General features: G+C 45.7%; 1 protein-coding gene across 1 annotated transcript in view; it reads left to right on the top strand.

The window, feature by feature from the left end:
* The window catches only part of LSG1 (large 60S subunit nuclear export GTPase 1), a 132,988-nt gene that overhangs the window by 55,936 nt on the left and 54,699 nt on the right, over window positions 1–22,353 (top strand). The window contains exons 6-8 of the mRNA XM_085635260.1: window positions 5,772–5,832; window positions 9,603–9,779; window positions 16,835–17,221. Coding sequence (XP_085491386.1) covers window positions 5,772–5,832; window positions 9,603–9,779; window positions 16,835–17,221 — 625 coding nt within the window. The remainder of the gene's footprint in view (window positions 1–5,771; window positions 5,833–9,602; window positions 9,780–16,834; window positions 17,222–22,353) is intronic.

Genomic DNA, 22,353 nt, shown 5'->3' with positions numbered 1-22,353 from the left:
CATTTTCAGTGGTTGTTCCATTTCAGATTACCTTACTATGCTTAGGTGTGTGCAGACCATTTTCATGTTCAGGCCCGTGCGTATCACACTACGGTTTGAGGCTGTGCTGTACTGCTGTCTTCCCAGCAGTAAAACACTTGATTAACGCTGTGCAGGCCTTGTATGCGCACTAAATTGGACATTTGTGTTAGTGAACATTGGTTTGGGAACTGGGTAAATAGTGTTTTGCAAAGATTCTCCTCAGTTTGATCTTGGGTGGTACTGTCTGATAAATGGTCGTTTATAATTGTGTTCTTATAATAGAACTGCATATTTTCTGACTGCTGTTCCCAGCTGTGAATTTATGGTGAAGAGGCAATAAGCGTCAATTATGTGATTACTACCGCTGGCTCTGACCTGTTTTCAAATACTCCAGTTCCATTTCTAACTGGATTGAAATATATTTCCTGAGACCATGTTGAATGCCTTCTTCCCTGGTATTATGTAAAAAAGAAATGTAAGTGCAAAAAGACTCCTCGTGAAAAGGGGCAAATAAAAATATAGAGAACCTTCACGCAATATCAGAGCAATCTTCACAAACTTCACCACCCTTTCCTAACCAATTGTACTGTCAAACTCTGGAAGTTCTTCTGTTGCTGCGGACTGTGGTAACAAAGCACTTCCCATCTGCTTCTGCAACACGAGTGTTACTGGACACAGGTACATGCTGCTGTCAAGGAACTCCTAAGGTACCTCTGATTGTTTTACATGTTTAAAGCTTCGTCAATGGTAGTTCTGATTCAGCCTCACTTTTCCTTTGGAAGGGCATTTTTTTTTGATTTACCTTCAACTTTTGGCCCAGTAGGCATTATGGGGCAGATTTACAAGCCCCTTGCGACACTTTTGCGCCGCCGTTGCGTCACCTTTGTGACGCAAAGAGTAGGAAGTGCGGCCAATTTACAACGTGACTCATCTAGGGAGATGTCACGTTGTAAAGCTGTGTGTCACATTACACCTGCGTCAGATATAATGTATGGAGGGTGGGCGTTCCCACGCAGGATGGCGGGATGACCTTGTAAAAGTGATGCCGAGAAATCTACAAGAGTTCACTGCGCCACTTCTAGGACGCTACTGCGTCAAAACCTTAGGCTTGCTTGAAGCAGACATAAGGAGTGACTCAGTGCAGTAAAAATAGGCATCACCATGCATTGCTGGAGTTGCGTCGTGCTTGCGACACGACTCCAGCAATGCGTGGCTTTTGCGCCAACAGATGCGTCAGAATTTCTGGCACATCTGTCAATCCTTGCGCCATGGTGCGCCGTATTGTAGGGTTTCGCAGGCTGGCGCAGGTAAACTGACGCATGTCTACAGATGCGTCAGTTTCTTGTAAATTTGCCCCTCTGTGCGCAAAAATAAGCAGTCCTCAAATTCAGTTAGCCAAGTTTCAACATGCAGTCTGTCCGGAGGAAGTGGGGGGTGGGGGAGTGGAGTTAAAGGGGGCAGGGTTTGACAAAGTGCATCATTTCCCATGTTAGCCCCCATGGGAAATTTTGCTACAAGATAGAAACCAAATACGCAGAACGGATTTACAACAAACTTGCCATGAAAGTAGACTTTTACTCAAAGCACGCGGTTTCTGATTTGGTCTAAATGTGTTCAGTAGATATTCAGATTTAAAGAAGGCGCCCATGCAGGATTTAAAGGGTTATCACTACTGTATATCTCTGCCGTTGAAACTTGAGTCAGTCCTAGACCTCCGGGCAGTGGTGAGGGGTACCTAACCGTGCGAAAATGATACGGCGCACCTAGGGGGTGGGGGGGAAGCTGTTTTGGTAACGGACTGTTCAGACAGTCGGAGCCGATTCGCAGTCCACGGGTTGTGACACAAATGCATTTCTTGACATTCCGAATTGAGAGAGGTGTACAATTAGCTGCCAGGCAAACCTAGTCAACGCTGACCAGGTTCTAATTTGTAAGTACTTTTGTTGTTGTTCGAAAATAGAACGGTTCCAGGTATTTGCCAATTCTAAATTCCTAGCTTTATAAGCTAATGTGAACGTGTTCTGGTGACGTTGCTTTATTTCATGAACCGCGTAGCCAGCCCCCCCCCCCCAGTGGACGCCGCTCCCCAGCCCCTTCTCTCGGGATTCCTCCCTGCGCGCGCCATTTTCTTCGGCTGATGGCTGAGTTCTCTTGGAATACTGAGCAAAGCCGTCTCTGTACTTAAACCCCCCACAGCATTTGGTTTAAAGAGTGAACACTAACCACCAGATTAGATTTGTGTTGTGTGGCTTTCATCTTAAATGATGTAAAGTGGGGAGGTACGTGTTCCTAAAACGACCCAGCGACGAATGCCTTAGTCTAGCTTTAAATATTTGCTTATTATGGTATTTGCACTCAGAGCGATGGTTGCAGGCGCCGAGACAAATGACGGTAGTCTACATGTAAACCCTCTGTCCCGTGGCTGAGCTGTGATGTTCCCTCTAGTAGTAGTGAGATAGAGGCTTGTGATGGACAGGGAGCACACGCTCCTTGCACGTGCAGGATGAAAGCAGCTGTTTGGTTTAAGGGCTCTCCCTAGCAGATGGGTCATTCACTGGTGATTGTGGCAGCGCCTTCTAGCGTCTTGTTTCCAGGTGAAGTGCTATGCCAACAGCCGAGTATTCGGTCCGCTGGAAACATTAAGAAGTTGTATTTAAGACTTAGGTGACCTGGGACGTAACGAGGGTAGAGCATGGGCTGTGGAGGCTGATGTTCTGTCTAATTTATTATATATATTTATTTATTGTGTGGAAAGCTTTGGGGAGGACCTGTCCTGGCAGTTTGGGCTGGGCTGCTCCAATTGGGCGCTGGGTCAATCCTGATTTGCATATGGCTGAGTTCAAAGTGGAATGGCATGGGGAGCAGAAAAAGATGTATTTAGGCGCAGATCTCTGTACCGGGTTGAATCTATGACATTGTTCTGCATTCTGTCCATCCATTGCTGTTTTCGCTATTCACACAAGGCCTTCACCTGTGAGATTATTCTAAGCCTGATACGACTAATTTCCCTGTCCTGTTGGTTATAAAACCCTGTGCCCACGGGCACATTCCTGTGTTTGGAATTTCATTTTGATTTAATAAAGTACTTCTCTTTAAAAAGATGAGCACTCGATTGGGCAGTCATTATTGCATGCTGTTTGGTTGCTGATTGGACAATCATTCTTGCATGCTGTTCGGTTACTGATTGGACAATCATTATCGCACGATGTTTGGTTGCTGATTGGACATTCATTATCGAATGCTATATATCCAGCCCCGGCACATATAAAACGATATTCAGAGCCAGTCCTTAATAGTAAAATAAAACAATCATGACATATGTGGATGAGTTTAATGTTCCCTTGTGGTAGCTCCCGCCCATGGCTGGAGCTACTACAAGGGAACATTAAACTCTTCCACATATGTCATGATTGTTTTATTTTACTATTAAGGACTCGCTTTGAATATTGTTTTATGTGTGCCTGAGCTTGATGTATATTGTTGTACAGATCCTTGGATCTGAGTTTTGGGTGATTACCTCCTCCCTGAGCACCATATACCTAAGAAGAATCCTATCCGATACACCGGTAATTTGTGAGCTCCACTCCCACACGGGGCACAATCCTCACACTCGCATTCCATTATCGATGCTGTTTGGTTGCTGATTGGACAGTCATCATTGCATGCTGTTTGGTTGCTGATTGGACAGTCATTCTCGCATGCTGTTTGGTTGCTGATCGGACAGTCATCATTGCATGCTGTTTGGTTGCTGATTGGACAGTCATTCTCGCATGCTGTTTGGTTGCTGATTGGACCGTCATTATCGCCTGCTGTTTGGTTGCTGATTGGACAGTCATTCTTGCATGCTGTTTGGTTGCTGATTGGACAGTCATTATCGCATGCTGTTTGGTTGCTGATTGGACAGTCATTCTTGCATGCTGTTTGGTTGCTGATTGGACAGTCATTCTTGCATGCTGTTTGGTTGCCGCTGAGCTCGGATTCTCAAGCTCCATACTGTCTCCCGGAGAAGCCTGGCAGTGCTTGCCCCGCTATGCTGTGGCTCTGCTGCTCAAAGATTGTAGTTTGGGTTCACTTTGCGGTACCACTAGGTCAGGCCTCGGGACAGCAGTGGTAAAACGTGTCACCCGCAGCAGTTGTGGGCCAGTAACCGTGCTTGCCCGGTGGCCTCCCCTGCATCCTGACGGGTTGTAAACAGGTGAGACGTCCTTTGCACATGGTTGTGAGCACTCCTGTTGGGAAGCACAGGATACGAACTTTGCTATGAGCTTCATGAACACCGTGGGTCCAGGCCTAAGAGTGCTGCAGCAGCTGAGCACAGAATGTGTCAATGATGCCAAAGCTCCGCCTGTTAGCCGTTTCCACCTACATGCTAATGAGCAACGTTGTTGGCAGGTATTGTTAGACTAATGGAAACACTGCTGCGTCTGGCCCACTTGGGGGCAGCAGATCTCACGAGAGTAGTTTCTGCGGGAATACCTCGGGGTCTTATTATGACGCATGCAGAAGGAAATAGTACCGCGATGACAAAAATAGAAAGGTCCCTGCAACGTATCCCGGAAATCCTAATTCAGGCGTTTTACCCCTCTTCTTACTGTTGAGTGGAAAAATCTCCCTGGAGAGTTGCATCATAGGAGACAGGAAGCGTTGCACCGTAATTACACTCCTGTTTTAAAGCTGGAATTACAGAATGTTCTGTTTGTTTTTATACCGTCTACTGTGCCTGAAAGGTTGTAAACTAGCAACTATCTTGACATGTCCATTTCTGCTGTGGTCAGTGGGGGCAACCAAGAAAGTGTGCCTGGTAGTCTCTGAAGATTCGCCCCTCCCCACCCCCTACATTTACTTTAACCACTTTTGATCAGATGTCACTTGCATCTCCTGGTCTGCATTTTAGTATTGTCCTTCCCAAACTATGGAGGCATTGCCATTGTTTTCTCGTTGTGTGTAAAAATAAGACTGCTGTTACTTAGTGGCGATAAATGCACCCACCACCTGCTCTACACCAGACTCCTTAAGGGCACCATAATAAAACTAAACCATGTATAAAGTGCCGTGAGTGGGGTTTGTACAGGAAGGAGGGTCACTCCTTCCCATTTTCTTTTATTTACAAGGCTTGGTAGGGTGGTGAACCCACATTTAAATACATGTTTAAAAAAAAAAAGAAACTGGGAATGCGGGCCACAAAAGCGATTTGTGACTCTTGTTTTACAATGTTCCATTATTTAGTCTGCCCTTTTGTCCTACTAAAATAACAAGTGCTCTGCAAAAGGGTGCCACTACTATTTTTTTTAGACTCTGGAAGGGAACTGCCTGTTTAATAATAATAAAAAAAAAAAGTTGGACAATAATTTAATGGCAGAAAGAACACCGCGTTTCACAAGCAGTGGTGAAATTCATGTGTTGAAAGTGTGAGACATTTCCTTTCTACATTTCTGTAACTTTCATTTAATAGGACTCGCTTGGTCCTTCCATCCTCCGCCTCTGCAGAACTCGGTCTGAAAGGCTCTGATAATCTTGTGTTTGCGCTCTGCCCATTTCCTCTATCCAACAATAGTGAAGTAATTCTAAATAATTACTTTTTTCATAAAGTGCAATCCATTGCTCCTATGACAGTATTTAGAAAAGTGTCTGCGAGTGCTGATGGCTACCTGTTAGGTACATTAGTACATTGTTCTCGGTTAGACTAATTTTTAAATAATCAAGAAGGCTGGTGCAAAATGACTACAATGTTTTTATTTATTTATTTGCAGTGATGTTGTAGTTCAGATTGTCGATGCAAGAAATCCTCTCCTGTTCAGGTGCCGAGATCTGGTAAGTTAATCAAGACCAATACGTTATGCACTCCAGGTATTGTATTTTTGGACAAGTGTTTATGTAAACTGATAAGGTGTATCACAAGTATCCCTTGATTCAGATAGGACTGTAGACAAAACCTGGAAGTGGTATATAGATCCAGGTATACCTTACACAGCAACCAGATTTGAACATATTCCAGAAAAAAACTTTAATGATATTCAAGAGTTATAGTCTCCCAGAAACTCCCCCTGTCTCACCACGGCCATATAATGCTGCATCCAGCAGTCTTTCCGCTGGAGCCGTGTATTCTTCAGCAAAGAGCCAGCCCAGATTGAGTTCTGGTGTAGGTTAGCATAATGGGGTTCTCCCTATATCTGGCAAACACCCTTACTTTTGTGGTCGGACTTCTTTAGGTCTGTTGCCTTTAATAGCCTTGAGTGAGTCTGCCCCCAGCTCACCTGAGCCCTCCTCTTGCTGCCCTTGTGTTTCACATGGCCTGGTACCCCCAAATGTTCCTTAGTCGTTTAGCCTCTTTCCACCCCAAGTGGTTCCTCTAGTGGTTCTCAACTTTATTGACTTGTAACTAAATCCATCGTCTCACAAGAATCAAGAAAGAATGGCCCGCTCAAGGTGTACTAGATAGTACTGGTACGTCCTCCTAGGAGATCTAACTTAAAGCACCTTCAAGGAAAATCTGCTGAAGTGGTTCCATTTAAGGCCCATGAGGCACATGTTGCCACTGAGTATGCAGAGTGCGGAAGGGTGTGCAGGGGTGTCGAGGGGTCTCCATGGGCTTTATATAAATAAACGATTGAAGTCCTAGGAAGACGATCTGTTTCACATTCGTTTATTGGAGCTCAAGACACATTTTCAGGCCTTAAAGTGATAAGCCTGGTAAAAGTGAGAAGGGTTCTCTGTTATAACCGGATAGAGCACAATGGGGCATTAATCTCATAGGGCACCAGTCAAAGATAGGTCATAAGAAAAGAGGCGCCCAATGCATGTTCATGAGGCCCAGATCCCTTGTATATATTTTATTTAGATTAATTGCATGCGACTATATAGTTTGTGCATATCCTGAAAACCTACAATGGAGCGTGCCCTGCGGATCCATGTTTGACAAATTCAGTATAAGAAAGTTTTAAATGAATTAATGTGCTACGGTCACCGCAGACCATTTATTATCGTTTTATCCCCAGAATGTATCTATAGGTTTCATGAGATCTCTGCATGTTGCCAAAAAAAGATTGAGCTTTTAACTCCCCTGCTTAAGATTTTTCTTAACTGTAGCGCAGTTTATAATATCAATCACTGAAGCAATAAGCAAACAAAATGGTTTCTATCCTAGCACTTCCACAGATTTAGCCTTTTTGGAGCTTTTCGATTTGAAAAAATAAATAACCTACCTATAGGTATCATCTATAAATATATCTCTACTCGTATGTGATTTTATGTAGCTTCAGTTCTATGTATACACACTCATGTCTCATATAAAGATTGTGTACTAGTGCAGAGTAAAGGAGCGGATGGAATCCCATTGCTACGTTGTTGTATTTTCTCCTGTTCTGGGTGCCTCCTCACGTTCACTTTTCATTCAATTCCTCAGGTTTATTATGAAAGCAGAGTGATGCCATATTTTTAGGTCTCGCCTAGCGTTGCAGCGCACATGCGCTGTTTGCTCTGCGAGACATATTGTGTATGAGGAAATTTCAGAAGGGAACTTGAAGCCCCGCCCATCTTTTTCATTGGGTCGGGTCAGCGTTTATGCTAAATTCTGGCTTCCCATTGAAAAGGATGCTTTTTCGTTACCGCCCTTTCTCCTTTTCGTCTGGCCCATCCGGAATGGGGCGTCTGCTTCACGGCTGTCATGAAGCAATTTCTTATCTTTAGGGGGCCATCTGTTTCTGATTAGCGTGGTCTTAGTGCGGTCGCTCGCAGCCGCGCTTGTTTGTTACAGCGGAGGGTATTACTGCAATACGTAGCCTGGCTGTCCTGAACTCTTCTGCTCATGGTCCCGCCTTCTTTCTGCAATTAAAGCCCTTGGTACGTGTACAGTTTGTCCAACATCTCCCAGAGATTACTTTTAATAAAAAATATTCCGATTCTGGCATAACTACAGGAAAGAGTGCGTATACCAATTCCAGCATTACACATGCCTTAGCCTTGTTTTTTTGTTACAAAAAAACGCCGAGGCCTATTTTTCTGGAGCTCTGCGCAGAAGTTGACACTCATTTGTCTTTCTGAAAGTAATTACAGCGTGAAAGGTTTCTTTATTGGCTGGGTTTTGGGGGGCCTGGGTCCCCCTGTTCCCCCGGGCTCCCCGTAGAGTGCAGATCCATGCGGCATCTTCTGGGACAGATATATTCATGGCGGAGCCCTCGCATTACAGGCTGAGCCCACACAGCTCAAGGCGCGTTGTGGGAAGCCCCGTCCGCACCTCTATTTATATTTATCACCCACGTCCCCTCTCTGAGCGGCGGGACCCTCTCCCCCTCTCCTGAGCCCCAAGAGCTGTTTTATGGGGGAGTCAGCCACTGCTTGATGGAGGCTGCTCGGCCCCTCTGCCCGGCTGTCTTTCTCTTAGCCCAGCTGGGGGATGGTGTAGCCCCGGGCCAAACATATGCTTCTTTCCAGTGCTCTAATCCGCCCTCAGCGCTGAGGAATAATTGCCGTCGTGTCCGCTGGTTCCCAAGGCTTTTGTCCCCCTCGATCAGGCACACGTCCGCTCCTGTCGGTGGGCTGTCTGCTCCCATCAGGGCCTGGGCCCTCCACAGCGCTTGGCTCTCCCTCTTGCAGGTGATGGTCCAGCCAGGGGCCCCAGCTGCCCAACACAGGTGTTTCTGCAGCCTGAATCACATGCGCATTTACGTGCCAGGCCTACTCTTCTAAAGTCAAAATAGTACTACTTCATTTTGTATAAAGCGCTTCGTAGCTCACTGCTGTCATTCAGAGCGCTGTAAATAGGTGCTATAATTACACAGTGCAATAGCACAGATGAAAAAGAAATGAATAGCGTGGGGGAACTGTGTAAGAGAAAGCAAGCTGCAAATCAGTGTTGCAGGTAAAAGAAAATGTCTTCTACTGTGTCACCAACTATTGATGCAGGCTTCATCCTCCGAAGGCCGTGCCAATCTCCAGGCATTCAGTTACTGAGCCTCCATGGCAGCAGAGAAGAACCCCCAGTTCTTTTGGCTATATTTTTAAAGAAACGTGACTTAAAGGTCAAAAATCCTAAATGACAAAAAACATAGACTTGTAGTGGCGGTGGAAAAGGGGCCTTTTCACCTTTTCTACCTAGTTACTTATTCAACTAGCCACACGGCTACCCGACCGTCCATCCTCAGCCCTTTATTTAACCATCACCTCCACCACAATTCCTTACTTCACATTCTATTCCAGATGCCTGTCTCGCTTTCTCTTTATATGCAAGGTTACTGAAATTATGCAGCAATGGAAGACCAATTTATGTGGCAGGGTAAATCAAATTTTGTGGGAAGAAAATAAGAGGTGCAGTGCGACACAATCTGTGGAAGTTGTATTTCACTATTTTATCCTACAGTATTGTCAAGCATTTGCATTTGTTTTAAAACCCATAACATAAATAGAAGGCATTGTCATTTACAGTGCCAATAGCTCAAAATCGTGTGAATGCGAGACCTATTGCATTGCAAATGCTTGTCTTTACAATAGTGCTGGAAACTAGCCATTCCTTTTACTGTCTCGAGGCTCGGCTATGACCCCACCTGATCAAACCGTGTTCTTTCTTCCTTTTTTATTCATTCCAGGAATGTTACGTGAGGGAAGTGAGCCTCGAGAAGGAGAACATGATCCTGATAAACAAGGCTGACCTGCTGACCCGGGAGCAGCGGCGGGCCTGGGCCAGGTTCTTCGAGCAGGAAGGCATGAAGGTGGTCTTCTGGTCAGCACTGGCCGAAGGCCTCAGGCTGGCCGCCGAGGCGAAGGTATGTGAGCTTCACCTTGAACCGTGTGTGTGTGCCCCTGGTGAATGCCTCTTCTACTTGTATCATAATCTGACCTCACTCGACACCGATTAGAATGTTGTTCTTTTGTACTTTTTGTATAATTCGCATGAAAGTAACACCGGTAGTAGTAGAGCTGAATAAAAAAATATTTTTTTTACAAATTGTAAAAAGGTTGGGGTGGTGGTATTTCTTTCCAGCACTTTGACTCTGCTTGCACACAAGACCTTTCGGTTCTTGAGTAACTGATATGTCCATCGGGGGATGCCACGTTAGGCAGGGTTTTAAATGGGCCGGGTCCTTCCGGTGCTCAGCACCAGCAGTAATAAAAAGCAGGTGCTGAGACGGGTCTCTAGCGGGCTCTCCAATTTTTACCTTTACTCACAAGGTGATTTTTATTTTTTATATACCTCTGAAGCAGTACTCCTCTTCACTGCCTTTGATGTAACTGTAAATGACTCATTATAATTCTTTCACAATCATTCATAACTGAAGCATTTTCAATATTCTATACAACGAAGCCATAGTTGGTGCCTATTTATCTTACATGACTAACCATCATTGGCAAAGCCAATAGCACTGACTTGCTGTATTATATGTATGCAATGACAGAAGCAGCAAAATACCAGACCGGAGGCACACTGTTCTAAGCACAGATTTTTACCTTGTGTATTTTTAAGCCACTCCCTTAATTACATCGGCCACGCCCCTATGAGACCCCCCTGTCCCCCCCCCCCCCCCCCCCCTAGTTTAGTCATGCCACTTAAAGTCCTGATGTTGGGTAATAAAACAGCAGTGCAGCATGATCGCACCAAAGAAACACAGTATACTGTTACACCTCGCACGTGTCCTGGTGCAGATGCTTGGCGTGCAATAGATGTGTATCCTTTGTCTCATTCTGCCACCTTGTGGCGTTATGGAGAACAGTCGTTTAAAGTAAAATAGTGGGTAGCTGTCGCCACTTGGAGTGTCGACAGTCAGATCTCGTGACTTTAGTTTGTACTCACGAACAATGGAGGCTTAAAAGCCATCAGTTTCTTTGGTTATCGCTGCAGGGGGACCAATCTGCTTCTATTGCAAAGTTTGCATTTAGTGAAATGGAATTGAGAAAGTGCCGCGCTTCATATTCCGATTATGATTTGTGTCCTTTCAAATTGCAGGTATTGCGTTAGGTCATATACATTAATTGTGTCAACTTGTGCGATATCTTGGTCCGCTTCTTAGTCGATCTGTGGCTCCTTGAATTTGCAATGGAATCTTTGAAAGAGCAGAACAGTTGTCTTTCAAACCTATGAACATGCTGTCGCAAGGATACACAGGATGCATGCCCTCCCTTGAGGAGGTACAACGCACCCACCCCCTCACATCTGCAGTTATGATGGGATTACAAGGACCTCCAGCTATGCCTCAGTATTTGCCCCCAAATAAAGCTGGGTCACACTGAGAAACCAAAGAAACCCTGACAACAGTCCTCAAACCAGCCGCTCCTCCGTAATCCCACCGCGCTACCTTTCTCTTTCCATCGATCCAATCTTTTTCTCCCTTCTTCTCCCTCTCTGATGGCCTTCTCGCTACCTTCCCCGTTGCTTCCTCGTTTGTCGCTTTCAGCCTTCCCGTGCCTGCTGTAATTAACCTCAAGGGGCTGTGGAAATTTACAGAGGCCCAGTGAGTGGCCATGAGCTTTCGAAGCTGCCCTCCTAGTGCTCTAGCCTACCAGACGAAAGCCCGGTGGAATAAAAGGCCTGTTTGGCCCACCTTTTCCCTCTTTGCTTTTCCTTTTCTGTAAGCCTGCTGTCATCTTGTACACTGCCGGTCCTGCCAAGTATCACGAATCGGGCGGTAAAATAACTGTGGCGTCTCAGCGGGCGCCGTGCGCGCGCTGCACCCGCAGGTTTTGTGCACTGCTTAGTCTGTTGTTTAAAGCTACAATGTATTTAATACTTTTATGAGGCGCCGCAGGGACTGGACGAAACATCCTGCCACAGGAGTTTGTGAGAGGCTGCAGAAGTCCGACGTGCTTGTGCATATACAGACCATGGGCGCCCGCAGAAATTTTTCCAAGGGGGAGGGGGGGGGCGCTAACCTGGCAATGAAGGGGCGTGGCTAATGTTAACCAATAGGTCAAATGGCAGACAATCTGGATCGGGTAATGTTCAGGCCAAGCTGAGAAAAAAAGTGGTGAATTCTGCATCTGAAACTGGACAACTATTAGAGCACACATGAACCCTAAAATTATCCCCCTGGTCCCTTAAAACTCATACATTCCCTGATCCCTAAAATTCGCCCCGATATCCACCCTGACCCATAAAATTGGCACCCCAAAACCCACATCGCCCTGAACCCTAAAATGTCCTCCCTTGCACCCCAAAACCTATACCCACCCTGAACCCTAAAATTACCCACTGGCACCCCAAAACCCATACCCACCCTGAACCCTAAAATTACCCCTGCCCTCACAACTCATACCCGCCCTGAACCCTAAAATTACCACCCTGGTACCCCAAAACCCATACCCACCCTGAACCCTAAAATTATCCCCCTGGCACCCCAAAACCCATAACAAGACCTCACAATTTATCGAACACAAGCAGGTACATTTGTTAGAAGATGCGCGTCGTCTTAAGAGAGAAGGGCGAGATTATGCTTTCAACTGCACGGATCCCCAACTTGTATATTTTTCAGGAGCGAAACCCCCAGGGTACCCCCAACTGCCTTCACTGTGCGCCCCAACTGCAAAAGGAGACTTTCTTTAACCCCGCAGTGCTCTTCTGCGTCTCCTACCATTTGTGTCATATTTAAGCTTAAAATTTGAACTTTACCTTCCGCTGGGCTCCTCAGTGATTTTAAACCAAGGCGCTTTAGAGGTTCCAGGGTGGGAAGTATGCTTTAGCAGCTCAAACTGGCCATTGTCATTCTGTATGTGATAATCAGCCACAGACAGAATGACAATGGGCGGGAGGGGGTACCAGGAGGAGTGCGAGGCGCCCCATCAGGGAATTGAGGCCTCTGGCAGGGAACAGCTCTGCTCCCTGCAGGGCCCAGAATTACGGACAAAAGGCGTCCATAAATTCATGGACGTCCGCAAGGAGGGGCGTTCCTGGGGGAGGGTGGGGCAAGCGCCCCTCCTTGACCCTCCCCCCGCACCCTCCTTTGCGGACGCCCATGACAGACATGCGTTTTAACAGAGATGTGTGCACACTCAAACTTTCACCAATGTACCTGGCCTGTTAGGTGTTGCGGAATCAAAGCGGCCGCCGGCAGCACTACCTGATCGCACTTACGGCTGCCGCCTCTTCCATGTGGCTCACTTTGAGTTTGAGAAGCAGCTGCAATAAATTTGACCCCAGCCGCGCCATGCAAATTCAAATACCAAAAGAGCGCCCAAGACCCACTGGAGTCACAAGCATTGCAGCGCAGCCAGAGTCATGCTCCATGTGAAGTTGGAGTGATAGAGGGTAGCCTAAATAATTTCCTTCAGCCTGGGAAACGCGGGGCTCTGTTCTTCCAGGAGCCGCATATACACACTCCCCATTAAGAACCAAGCAGTGAGTCGAAAGGAAGTAGGTGGATTGTGCCTGCTGATGCGTCGCCTGTTAGGATTTCTGCAAATGGGAAGCATTTTTCCACGGGCTGCGGGACACATTAAAGCTGGGGTGAAGCACTCGTCGTGTCCGAGTACTTTAGGGGTCAGGCGCTTGTGACAAGCATCCTATGGCATTGAAATGCGTGCTCGTGTTTCCTTGCCCCTGGAATGGATTGGACTGATATACTTTCTAGGTTCCGTTGCAGCCACTGGATTTAACAAACCTCTTAAGTGCTCAATCCCATTGCATACAACAACAAAAAATCACTTCAAATACAGGTCTAGCATTGCCCCAGCACAACTGTAAAAGGGAGTGTCGCATTTGCAATTTTAGAATCAAATGATAAATGTTGTTTATGGAAAAAGTGATAATTTCAGCGATTGTAAGGGAATTATGCCACAGCTTTTACTTTCAACATAAAAGAGGGAAAGAACCCCTCTGATGCCTAAGGGAGACATGACTTGATTTAAAACCAGTTCAATATATCACAATCCAAGCCACATTCTCCAGGCTGCTTTCAGCTTCACTGATGCTCTCATATAACTTGATGATAATGCAAATAAACTTAATACAACTGTCAAAACAAGACCATCTCTACAGGCAGATAAACACAAGAACATTAACCAATGCCTCCTAGTCGCTTTTGTAGAGCTGCAGCTTGGCAGAGAGATTGTTCTCTCTTAAAGGGACATCCTCTTAAGAGAAAGCAACAGGTTTCTCCTGCACCACCAATAGACACCAGTAAGCCTTCCAAAATGTCCTTTCTTTGACGTCTGCTTGGATGTTGATACCTATTGTGTCATCATTCACTAGATGGCTCGCACCCTTTAATAAATGGACTTTGGTGGCTCACACAGTATGATTCATACAATTTTGACACTGGGTGTAATGTCTTATATTTATATGTTTCCCTCGTCTTCAATGCTGGATTTTGGTCACCACAAAGTGCCACTCATAGCCGTTAAAATATCACTCATAATTGCACTGAAATTATGAAAATGTCCCACTACGATTCTGAAACCTTGGCAACTATGCTTTGCTGTGTGTTTTTCTCGCTCAACCTTTCCTATTGCACAGTGTGAGACTTGCTGTAAGCTCAGCCGTGGAAATGTAAAGTCAAGGGTTCCAAGTCGATGCAGAGACCATGTGGTAAAAACGAGAGAACCTCATGACTGAGACATCCAGTCATACTCACTTAGTCCCTTGTCGTTTACCTGTTAGGTTGCTATCGAGCGAGGACAGATTTCTAAATTTGGCATGAAAAGCATTTATTTCTCCATGTTCCAGCTAGATTGGTTTCTTGATACCCTTTATTGTATAGATTACATCTCTTTGCTGTGATTGCACATGGGAAACCGAGTAACCCAGTTTTTACTAAGCTGTAAAATCTGCAAACTTTTGTTAGATGTTTTTAGGCAAAGATAGTCATCTTAAACCACTGGCTCCTTCATTCGAATGCCAGGTTTTACCTAAAGTTATTGACTTTAATCTCAAAATACAGCTAGTGGTTTAACATCTGATAACTTTCATATCGGATAAGCTACATTATTGCTGGCTAGACATTTCTGTGCTTCTTATAGAACAAGATCGTACTTAGACAAAATCCAGCAAGTTATTGATGGATTTGCAAATAAGTCAGTCACTTTTTGTCATTTTTTCCAACATCCAGAACATATTTGGTATTTGTAATCTCAACAGGAGCTGTGTGATACCATGGAGAGATTACAGAGTATTTCATGGTGCAAGTACAGGTGCAATGTGGTGTCTTAGTTGCGGAATTTCACATGAATTGTACTGTGCTTAAGTTATTGCTAACAGTCAGCTAATACCTTTATTCCTATAGTTATTTTCTAAAGGCACATTTACAAGTTTCATGGTTCTGTATATGTGGACTATATTGTGCAGGACATTTTCGACTAGATTTAGTTTGTAAAAAGCCAAGTTTGTAAGCACTTCTGAAATTCAAATCGATATATATTCTCTGTACACGAGTTTTGGAGGTAATTTCACTGTCTTCCTTTTTGGATGGGAAGGTTCTTAGGATTTAATGCTTAGATTCTAATGGCTGTCGGAGAGTGGAGGCCCTACATCCACACTTGACATTCGGCATTGGGACAAAAGATTTCCAATAAAGAGCCCCCCCCTTGTGGGTGCCTGTCTGGCATTGCAGCGTCGGCCTGACGAGGAGCATGCCCCATGATGAAGCATGATACCCACATGAGTGTGTGAGGGCCCCAGTTCCTAAAGAAACTGCCCCCCCCCCTTTTTCCGGTGTCTCAGATACTGACCTGAGTCACATTCTTCCTTCCTTTTCTAAGGAACTGCATACTTTTGTGTATAGCTTCTCTTACTACACCAGTTGATGCATACAGTGTGTGGTCACCGATGCATGTTACTTATCCCAATAAGGGGCCACGGAGGCATTAATGTTTGTAGCAACAAATGAAGAGAGTGCTCTGTATTTAGACAAAGTTTAGAGAAAACAATCCCGGCACTCAATTACATTGAATGTACATGTAACCTGTATAGACTTCTGCACATTCGTGCTTGCGCAGTTCACTTTGTTTTTCACAAGTGACAAGAAAAAACAACGAAAAAACTGCGCAAAGGGAACAGATATCAATATATACAGATAACTTTCTTGTGGCTCCAATTCATTAGTAAAGAATTAGAGAAGGTAGATAATGTTGATGAACCACGAAAGTTGCGCCCAAAATAGCACGTAGAGGTCGCCGGCGTTTCGACCTGTATTCAATTCAGGTCATCTTTAGGACCAGGTTACACATTGAGTGCTGTGTGAATTGTGGAGGCCAATTCCAGTGGGGAAACGGAAAAGCACCATGGTCTTGGTGTGCTGAGGTCGAGGATGGAGTCCAAGGAGGGGAGAGAGAAGGCAATTGATATGTTCCTATCGGGCAATATCGAAGACTTGAGGAGGATTGTAATCGTACGGAGGATCGGCATCTAGTAAACCTTAAGTATACATGGGTACAGTCTGAAATATCGAGCCTCGCAATGGGGTATTGAGCTAAGACTGAGGCTGCGACTGGCTTGTGTGTGTGTGTGTGTGTGTGTGTTTGGGGGAGGAGTGGGGGGGAACCAGTTAAAATAATATTTGGTGTCTACAGCTAAGACAAAGACAGTGTAGAGGTGAGAGAAGGGTTACAGTATCTTCTTACTTAAGATTGGTAAGGCTACTGAACAGGTCCAACTGTCTGCCCTGGAGAGGGGTTCTGAGGCAGTGAAAGCAGCCAGTATTTGAAAACAAAACAAAGGATAACACATTGCCCCTTTTCAGCTTTAAAAGTGTGCGCCAACCTTTTTATGTTTACTAAAGCAAACTTGATTATCGGTTCACAATGGTAAACGTTTTATCAGATGATTGTATCCAGTCCCTTCATCAAACAACTGTGCTTTTTATACCATTAATTCCACTCTTATTTCTTGTATCAGAGAGAAGAGTTTGAGGATGCAATTGAAGAACAAAGTGAATCCGAATCTGAAGGCGAAAGTAGTGAAGAGGACACAAGAATATCAAGTGGTTTACCAAACTCATCGTTGTGCGCTAGTGACCCGTCAGGAGATGAGGAAAGTGATGAATATGAGGACTGCTTAGACAGCGATGACTGGCAGACCTGCTCTGAGGATGAACGAAGGAACGACGAAGCACAGTCCTCAGGTGAACACTCCGAGAATACTCCAGAGGCGAGCAGCCATAGATGGAAATGCAAAACTATCTGCAACTATAGCCACCTTGTGACAAGCGAAGAGTTACTGCAGATCTTTAAAGGTATACATGATGGACAGAAGATTAAAGAGGGAGAACTCACAGTGGGGCTGGTGAGTGCTTCATCTGGTTTTAATATTTTTGTAAGTGCAGTGTTTCTGTAATTATTGCTATAGTTAACAATGTGATTCAGATGCGCCTCAAAACCATTGGCAATGTGTTGAGGCAGTATTCCACCATTTAAGCTTGGCTTTGCTATAGGAACAACCATCTGTAAATCAGGCTCATCGTGCCTCTAAAACATAAAGCTAGGTCTCTTAGTTTAGAATATTTTTACAAAATACCTACTGCAGAACCTCCTTGTTTGTTCGTCACACAACTCCTTTTCCTGATTTATTTGGAACCCTTTCTCAGGGATCCTAATGTCTTCTATCTCCTGTACGCCGGTGACATGAAGATCAGGAATATAAGAAATGTAAAGTCTTGCTCTTTTTTTATTTTTATTTCCAAGAAAGCTTGAACTGTTTTTAACTAAGCCCTCGCATGCTTCTGTTTAAGTTCACCAACCCTTCAAATCCGTACATATTACACTAGAAAACACATCTGTCTTATTGGCATGTACAGGAAGATGTATTTTATGTGTGTGTATAGATCGTAAAAAGTGATACACGCTGTTGTACGAAGGTACAAACGTGGTGGCATGGTGTGCAAAATAATAATGGACTGGGATGCAGCCTGATTAATTGCTAGTGGCTGAGATTAATTCAAGCATTCCATCCATCGCTTTTTGTTTACTTTAATATGTCACTCTTAAGTGTGATGGGTATGCCCAAATGTGGATCCTTTCAGAAACACACCCGCTTGAGACGTGGCAAGATGTATGCGAGGATTACAGCAATAGCAGGGTACAGAAAAAGAGGGGTCCAACACAAAATGGACCACTCCCCCCCCCCCCCCCCCCCCCCCCCCCCATCCCCCCCCCTCCCACTTTGAGTGATTGGCCCCTGGTTAGGAGTCTGCATTACTGAGTAACCGCCAGTGGTATGACACAAGTCTTCTTCTTTACTTCTTCACTGATGCTTTGGATTCTCTCATATACCTCTAGGGACTGGACATATACAAACCCAAACTCTTAATTCTAAGAGCTATTCCCCCACAAATCCACTGGTCTTGAACCCTCGAAATAGGTGGTCCTGATGAAGGTGGATCCAATTAATAAACTCCACTGAAATGTGTGTTGACTAGATGTCACAAGAGCCCAACTGTGAGAAGTTGGCCTGGTATATGATGCTCACTAGTTAAAGTGATCACCTTGTACCATGCCAAGCAACCCTTATGGTGTGGTTGTAAGTCAACCCTTTCGGACTAGCTGCCCTAGTGGTAGCGTAGGCTAAGCAGTCTTTGAGGCTAAACTCGTGAAGCGTGTTAAGCCAGCTGTTTTACCAAATGTAACCCCCTTTTATACCAATGAAAGGACACCACACAGATATATATTCAAAATATATATGTATTTATTTCTCAAAGTAACCCCTAGTCTCTTTATGAGCACAGGAGCACCAATCGTCAAACAAGATTACAGTAGAATACACAGAAGTTGCACTTTATATGGATAGGCCCTGGTGGCCGCTCGAACCATATACTAAAATAGTGGTATAAGTACCACGAACAGAAAAGGGAAAAGGCCTAGGGCCTCTAGAATCGCTGGGCCTACAAGGAGCTAACTTCAGTTAGTGACCAGGAGGTCCACGGGTGGCGTGTGCAGAGCAAATAGTCACACGCGTGCTCCCATAGGTTTCAATGGGTGCGTAAAAAGTACAAAGTTACTGCAAAGAGGATCTTCCGGATGGACTAGGAACTCAAGATTTGGAACACAGGCACTAGAGATGTAATACTACACTTGGGCACCGGAGTGCCAGCTTTACCTCACCCACAGGAAGCGGGTGCATAGGCCTCGAAGTGCGTCGGGTTTCTTCTATCTGTTCCGTGGAGCCTGAAGACAAAGATGCTGCAGGCAGTCGGTCCGGGAGATATGCGGTGGATCCAAGGGTGGATCGGAGATGTTGAAGACCTGTAAGCAGAGGGGACAGTGTTCACAGTCACTAGCCAGTGACCAGCGTGGCACCAGGTGGGTACCAGGCAATGTCGGGTGCAAACAGGAAGAAAGGTGTAGCTTGTCTCTGCAGCCACGTGGTCCCTGGAGGTCGACGGCGTCCAGGAGCTGTCCCACGCAGGCTCTCGCTGTCGGCGGTGTCGGCGACTTGATCGAAGCAAACAAGCCTTGGCAAAAGCAATTGTTGTAGGAGATGAAATAAGCTGATGGTTCTGACCAGCAAGGTCAGAAGGACTGCTCCTTTGGAAGGGAGCAAGGGCCAGTCTGGAGCAACCAGACCAGCGGTGTATTTCTTGAAGTTCGTCGCCAAGATGGCTACTAGCCAGCGGGCCAGCGACCGGTTAGGCGCGTCGAGTGGCAATATGCAGAAGGGCCCCACGCAGATCGTGGAGATGCTGGAGGGCTCACCTTTGGTGCAGATGCTGCTCGAGGGTTGGGCTTCTCAGATCGCAAAGCACAACTTGGAGGGAGCCTCGGTTGTTGCACTTGCAGCTTGTCGTCGTCGTTTCCAAGATGGCTGGCTCCACGTGTCTCGGTGCCTCCACGGGTCTCCTCTTTTCAGGGACTGTGGATCGGGCGGTGAGAGGTCTGGAGGTCCAGGTCTTGTCAGTCTCTGGGCTCGGGCTCCGGCGGGAGGCGGCGGCAAAGCAGACGTTGATTCGCTGGATGGTGCTTGCGTTAGCAAGGTGGTCACTCCCTGACCACAGGGGAGATTTCCTTCAGTCTTCTGTGCAGCAGAATGTCGAAGTTCCCGTCTTCTTCTTAGTTTCAAGTTGATTCCAGGATGTCTGAAGTCTTAGGACACAGCTCCTACCTTTAAGCGGATTCTAGGGGCCGGACTACCTGCTAGGTCCCTCCCTATGGGTGGGACCAGGAAGGGGGGTGGTTACACCCCCAATCCTTTGTCCAGCTCGCCCCAGGCCCGGGACTGGTGTGCCCCAGGACCGGTTTGAACTGGCATATGCACCGAGGCTCCTTGTGAGCCACAGGCATGTCTGGTTTCTTTCAAGCCCTACCTGACCAATACACAAAATCCTGTCTGGGGTGGTGCATGCACCTCCCCTGGCAGGAAACCCTTTGTCCACACCTCCCAAGCTGGAAGGACTCCCAGCAGCAGGAGGGCAGACTTGTGTCTGTGGTGGCAGCATCCATTTTGTGGGGCTGAGGCTATGTCTGATTTTACCCGGGTTTCAGGTACTGTACATGTCGTGTCCCTCTAGAAGGGTGGAATGCTAACCCCGTCGCCAGAATTGGCGAGGGGTTAGTATTCCAATTCGTATGACACCTTACTCGACATGTTTTGATAAAGCCAAACCAAAGATAGCATTTAACCGCGAGGTTCATAATGCACTTAAGAGTATATGGTATGACGATATCTGGAAACAGTAGCAGGAAGTTGTTCCGACCACTGCAGACAGGCTCAGCTCATGCCAGAGCACCATCTCACATGGAACCAAGCACTCTGCCTTCAGGATTGTTAATGCCTGCCATAGGAGTGACTTATAGGTTACCAGGTGTCCCATTTAAGGTTAGGTATAGGTATACTACACCTAAGTAAGAGGTGATTACACCAACTTACCCCAGCTGAGTGATCAGCCAGTTGTGTCAGATTGTTAGGCCAAGCCTGGGGTGGCATAATACATGCTTCAGCCCCTGGCAGGCCTTGGGTACACCAATGCCCTGGGTACCTAGTGTACACTGGTACAGGGGCTGACAGGGTGATCCAACCAATTGGGTATGTACCTAGGGTACATGGAGTCCATTTTAAAGAGAGAACAGCCAGGCTGAGATCCTGAATAGCAGGATCTCAGGCCAACTAAGTCGAAAAACCAGCTAGACACTAGGCAAAAATTTGGGGGTAACCATAGTCAGATATCCACCTTCCTACACCAACTTACAACACAACGGCTACATTTGAAGTTATCTCTTCATTGTATATACCTGTGTATGTAATCTGTGGTTGGGAAGGTTATGAATGAGTATGTGACTGTGTGCTGTCGCGTGTAAGGAGAAAGTGGACATGTGTGGTTGTTGGTTGGGGGACAGATGAAGATATGTGCAATAAACCGTCTCTATATGATTGTTTAGTTCCAATTTTTTTTAACGGTTCGTATTCAATCTAAAGTAAATGCAATACATTTTATAAGAATTGTGCACTTTGAATTGATGACAATTATTTGTATGTACAGAAAGGTTTTTAATATAACATGTTTAAAATGATCCAAAAGTTCAAAATAAAGAAATTAGTGAAATAGAAGTATGTTTATGGATTTGGTTTGAATGTATTAAATCAATTTGTGGCTAGCCAGTCGAGCTTACATATGAAATAGCGAAGAAGTAGAGGTCTAGTGAGAGTCAGTTTTGTATCCAACCGATGTGGATCTCCTGCACACTGCGTCACTGGAACCAGGTTGTACCGGGCTGTTGAGCCCATAACAACGGCGAAACCGGTCCTGCATTGCTTGTGTCCCTGTTCAGGGAGCACCTAGTTCGGGTTGGACTGTTCCCATTGGAGAAGGGCCACGACTGATTTGCATAAAGCTGGGTCCTAACTGAATTGGCATGGTGTGCAAAATAACAATGGGCTGGGATGCGGCCATGAGTAATTACCAGTGGCTGAGATGAATGCAAGTTTTCGATCCATCACTTATTGTATACCTTAGTACAGAAGACCCAAAAGCAGATATGGAGAGCAGCGTACATCTCTCTCGTGGTGACAGGCAACTCTGCCCAGTATCTTTGAATTAAGTATGTCTGCAAACTTTGTAAAAGGACATAACCTGCGATTCATTTCAGGTGTTGTTCTTAAAGTGGACTATCGTCGGAAGTTGTAACTTGATCCTACCACCCAGGTCAAAAAGCATTCCTTGGTTGGCAGCACTACCGAACCGGGAACTTAACGAATGAATAATTTTCCTGAAGCCGTCTGTGAGATGAGTTATAATCATCTGGAAGGCCTAGGTATATTTGGTAAGGGTGTTGCTCTCAAAAAGGACCAGGAAAAGGCCACAAACTCGAGCCTCACTGGATGCTGATTTTCCCCCTGACTTCTCTGAGAAAAGATGGCACTGGAGAAGGGAAAATTAGAGAGGATGTCTGCCAGGAATTGAAGGCCTCTTCTATTCTAGAAATGGG

This window comes from Triturus cristatus, chromosome 11 (genome assembly GCF_964204655.1).
Source record: "Triturus cristatus chromosome 11, aTriCri1.1, whole genome shotgun sequence".
NCBI lineage: Eukaryota > Metazoa > Chordata > Amphibia > Caudata > Salamandridae > Triturus > Triturus cristatus.
Note: the sequence above shows the minus strand (reverse complement) of the source record. Positions and strands in the feature narration are given on the sequence as shown.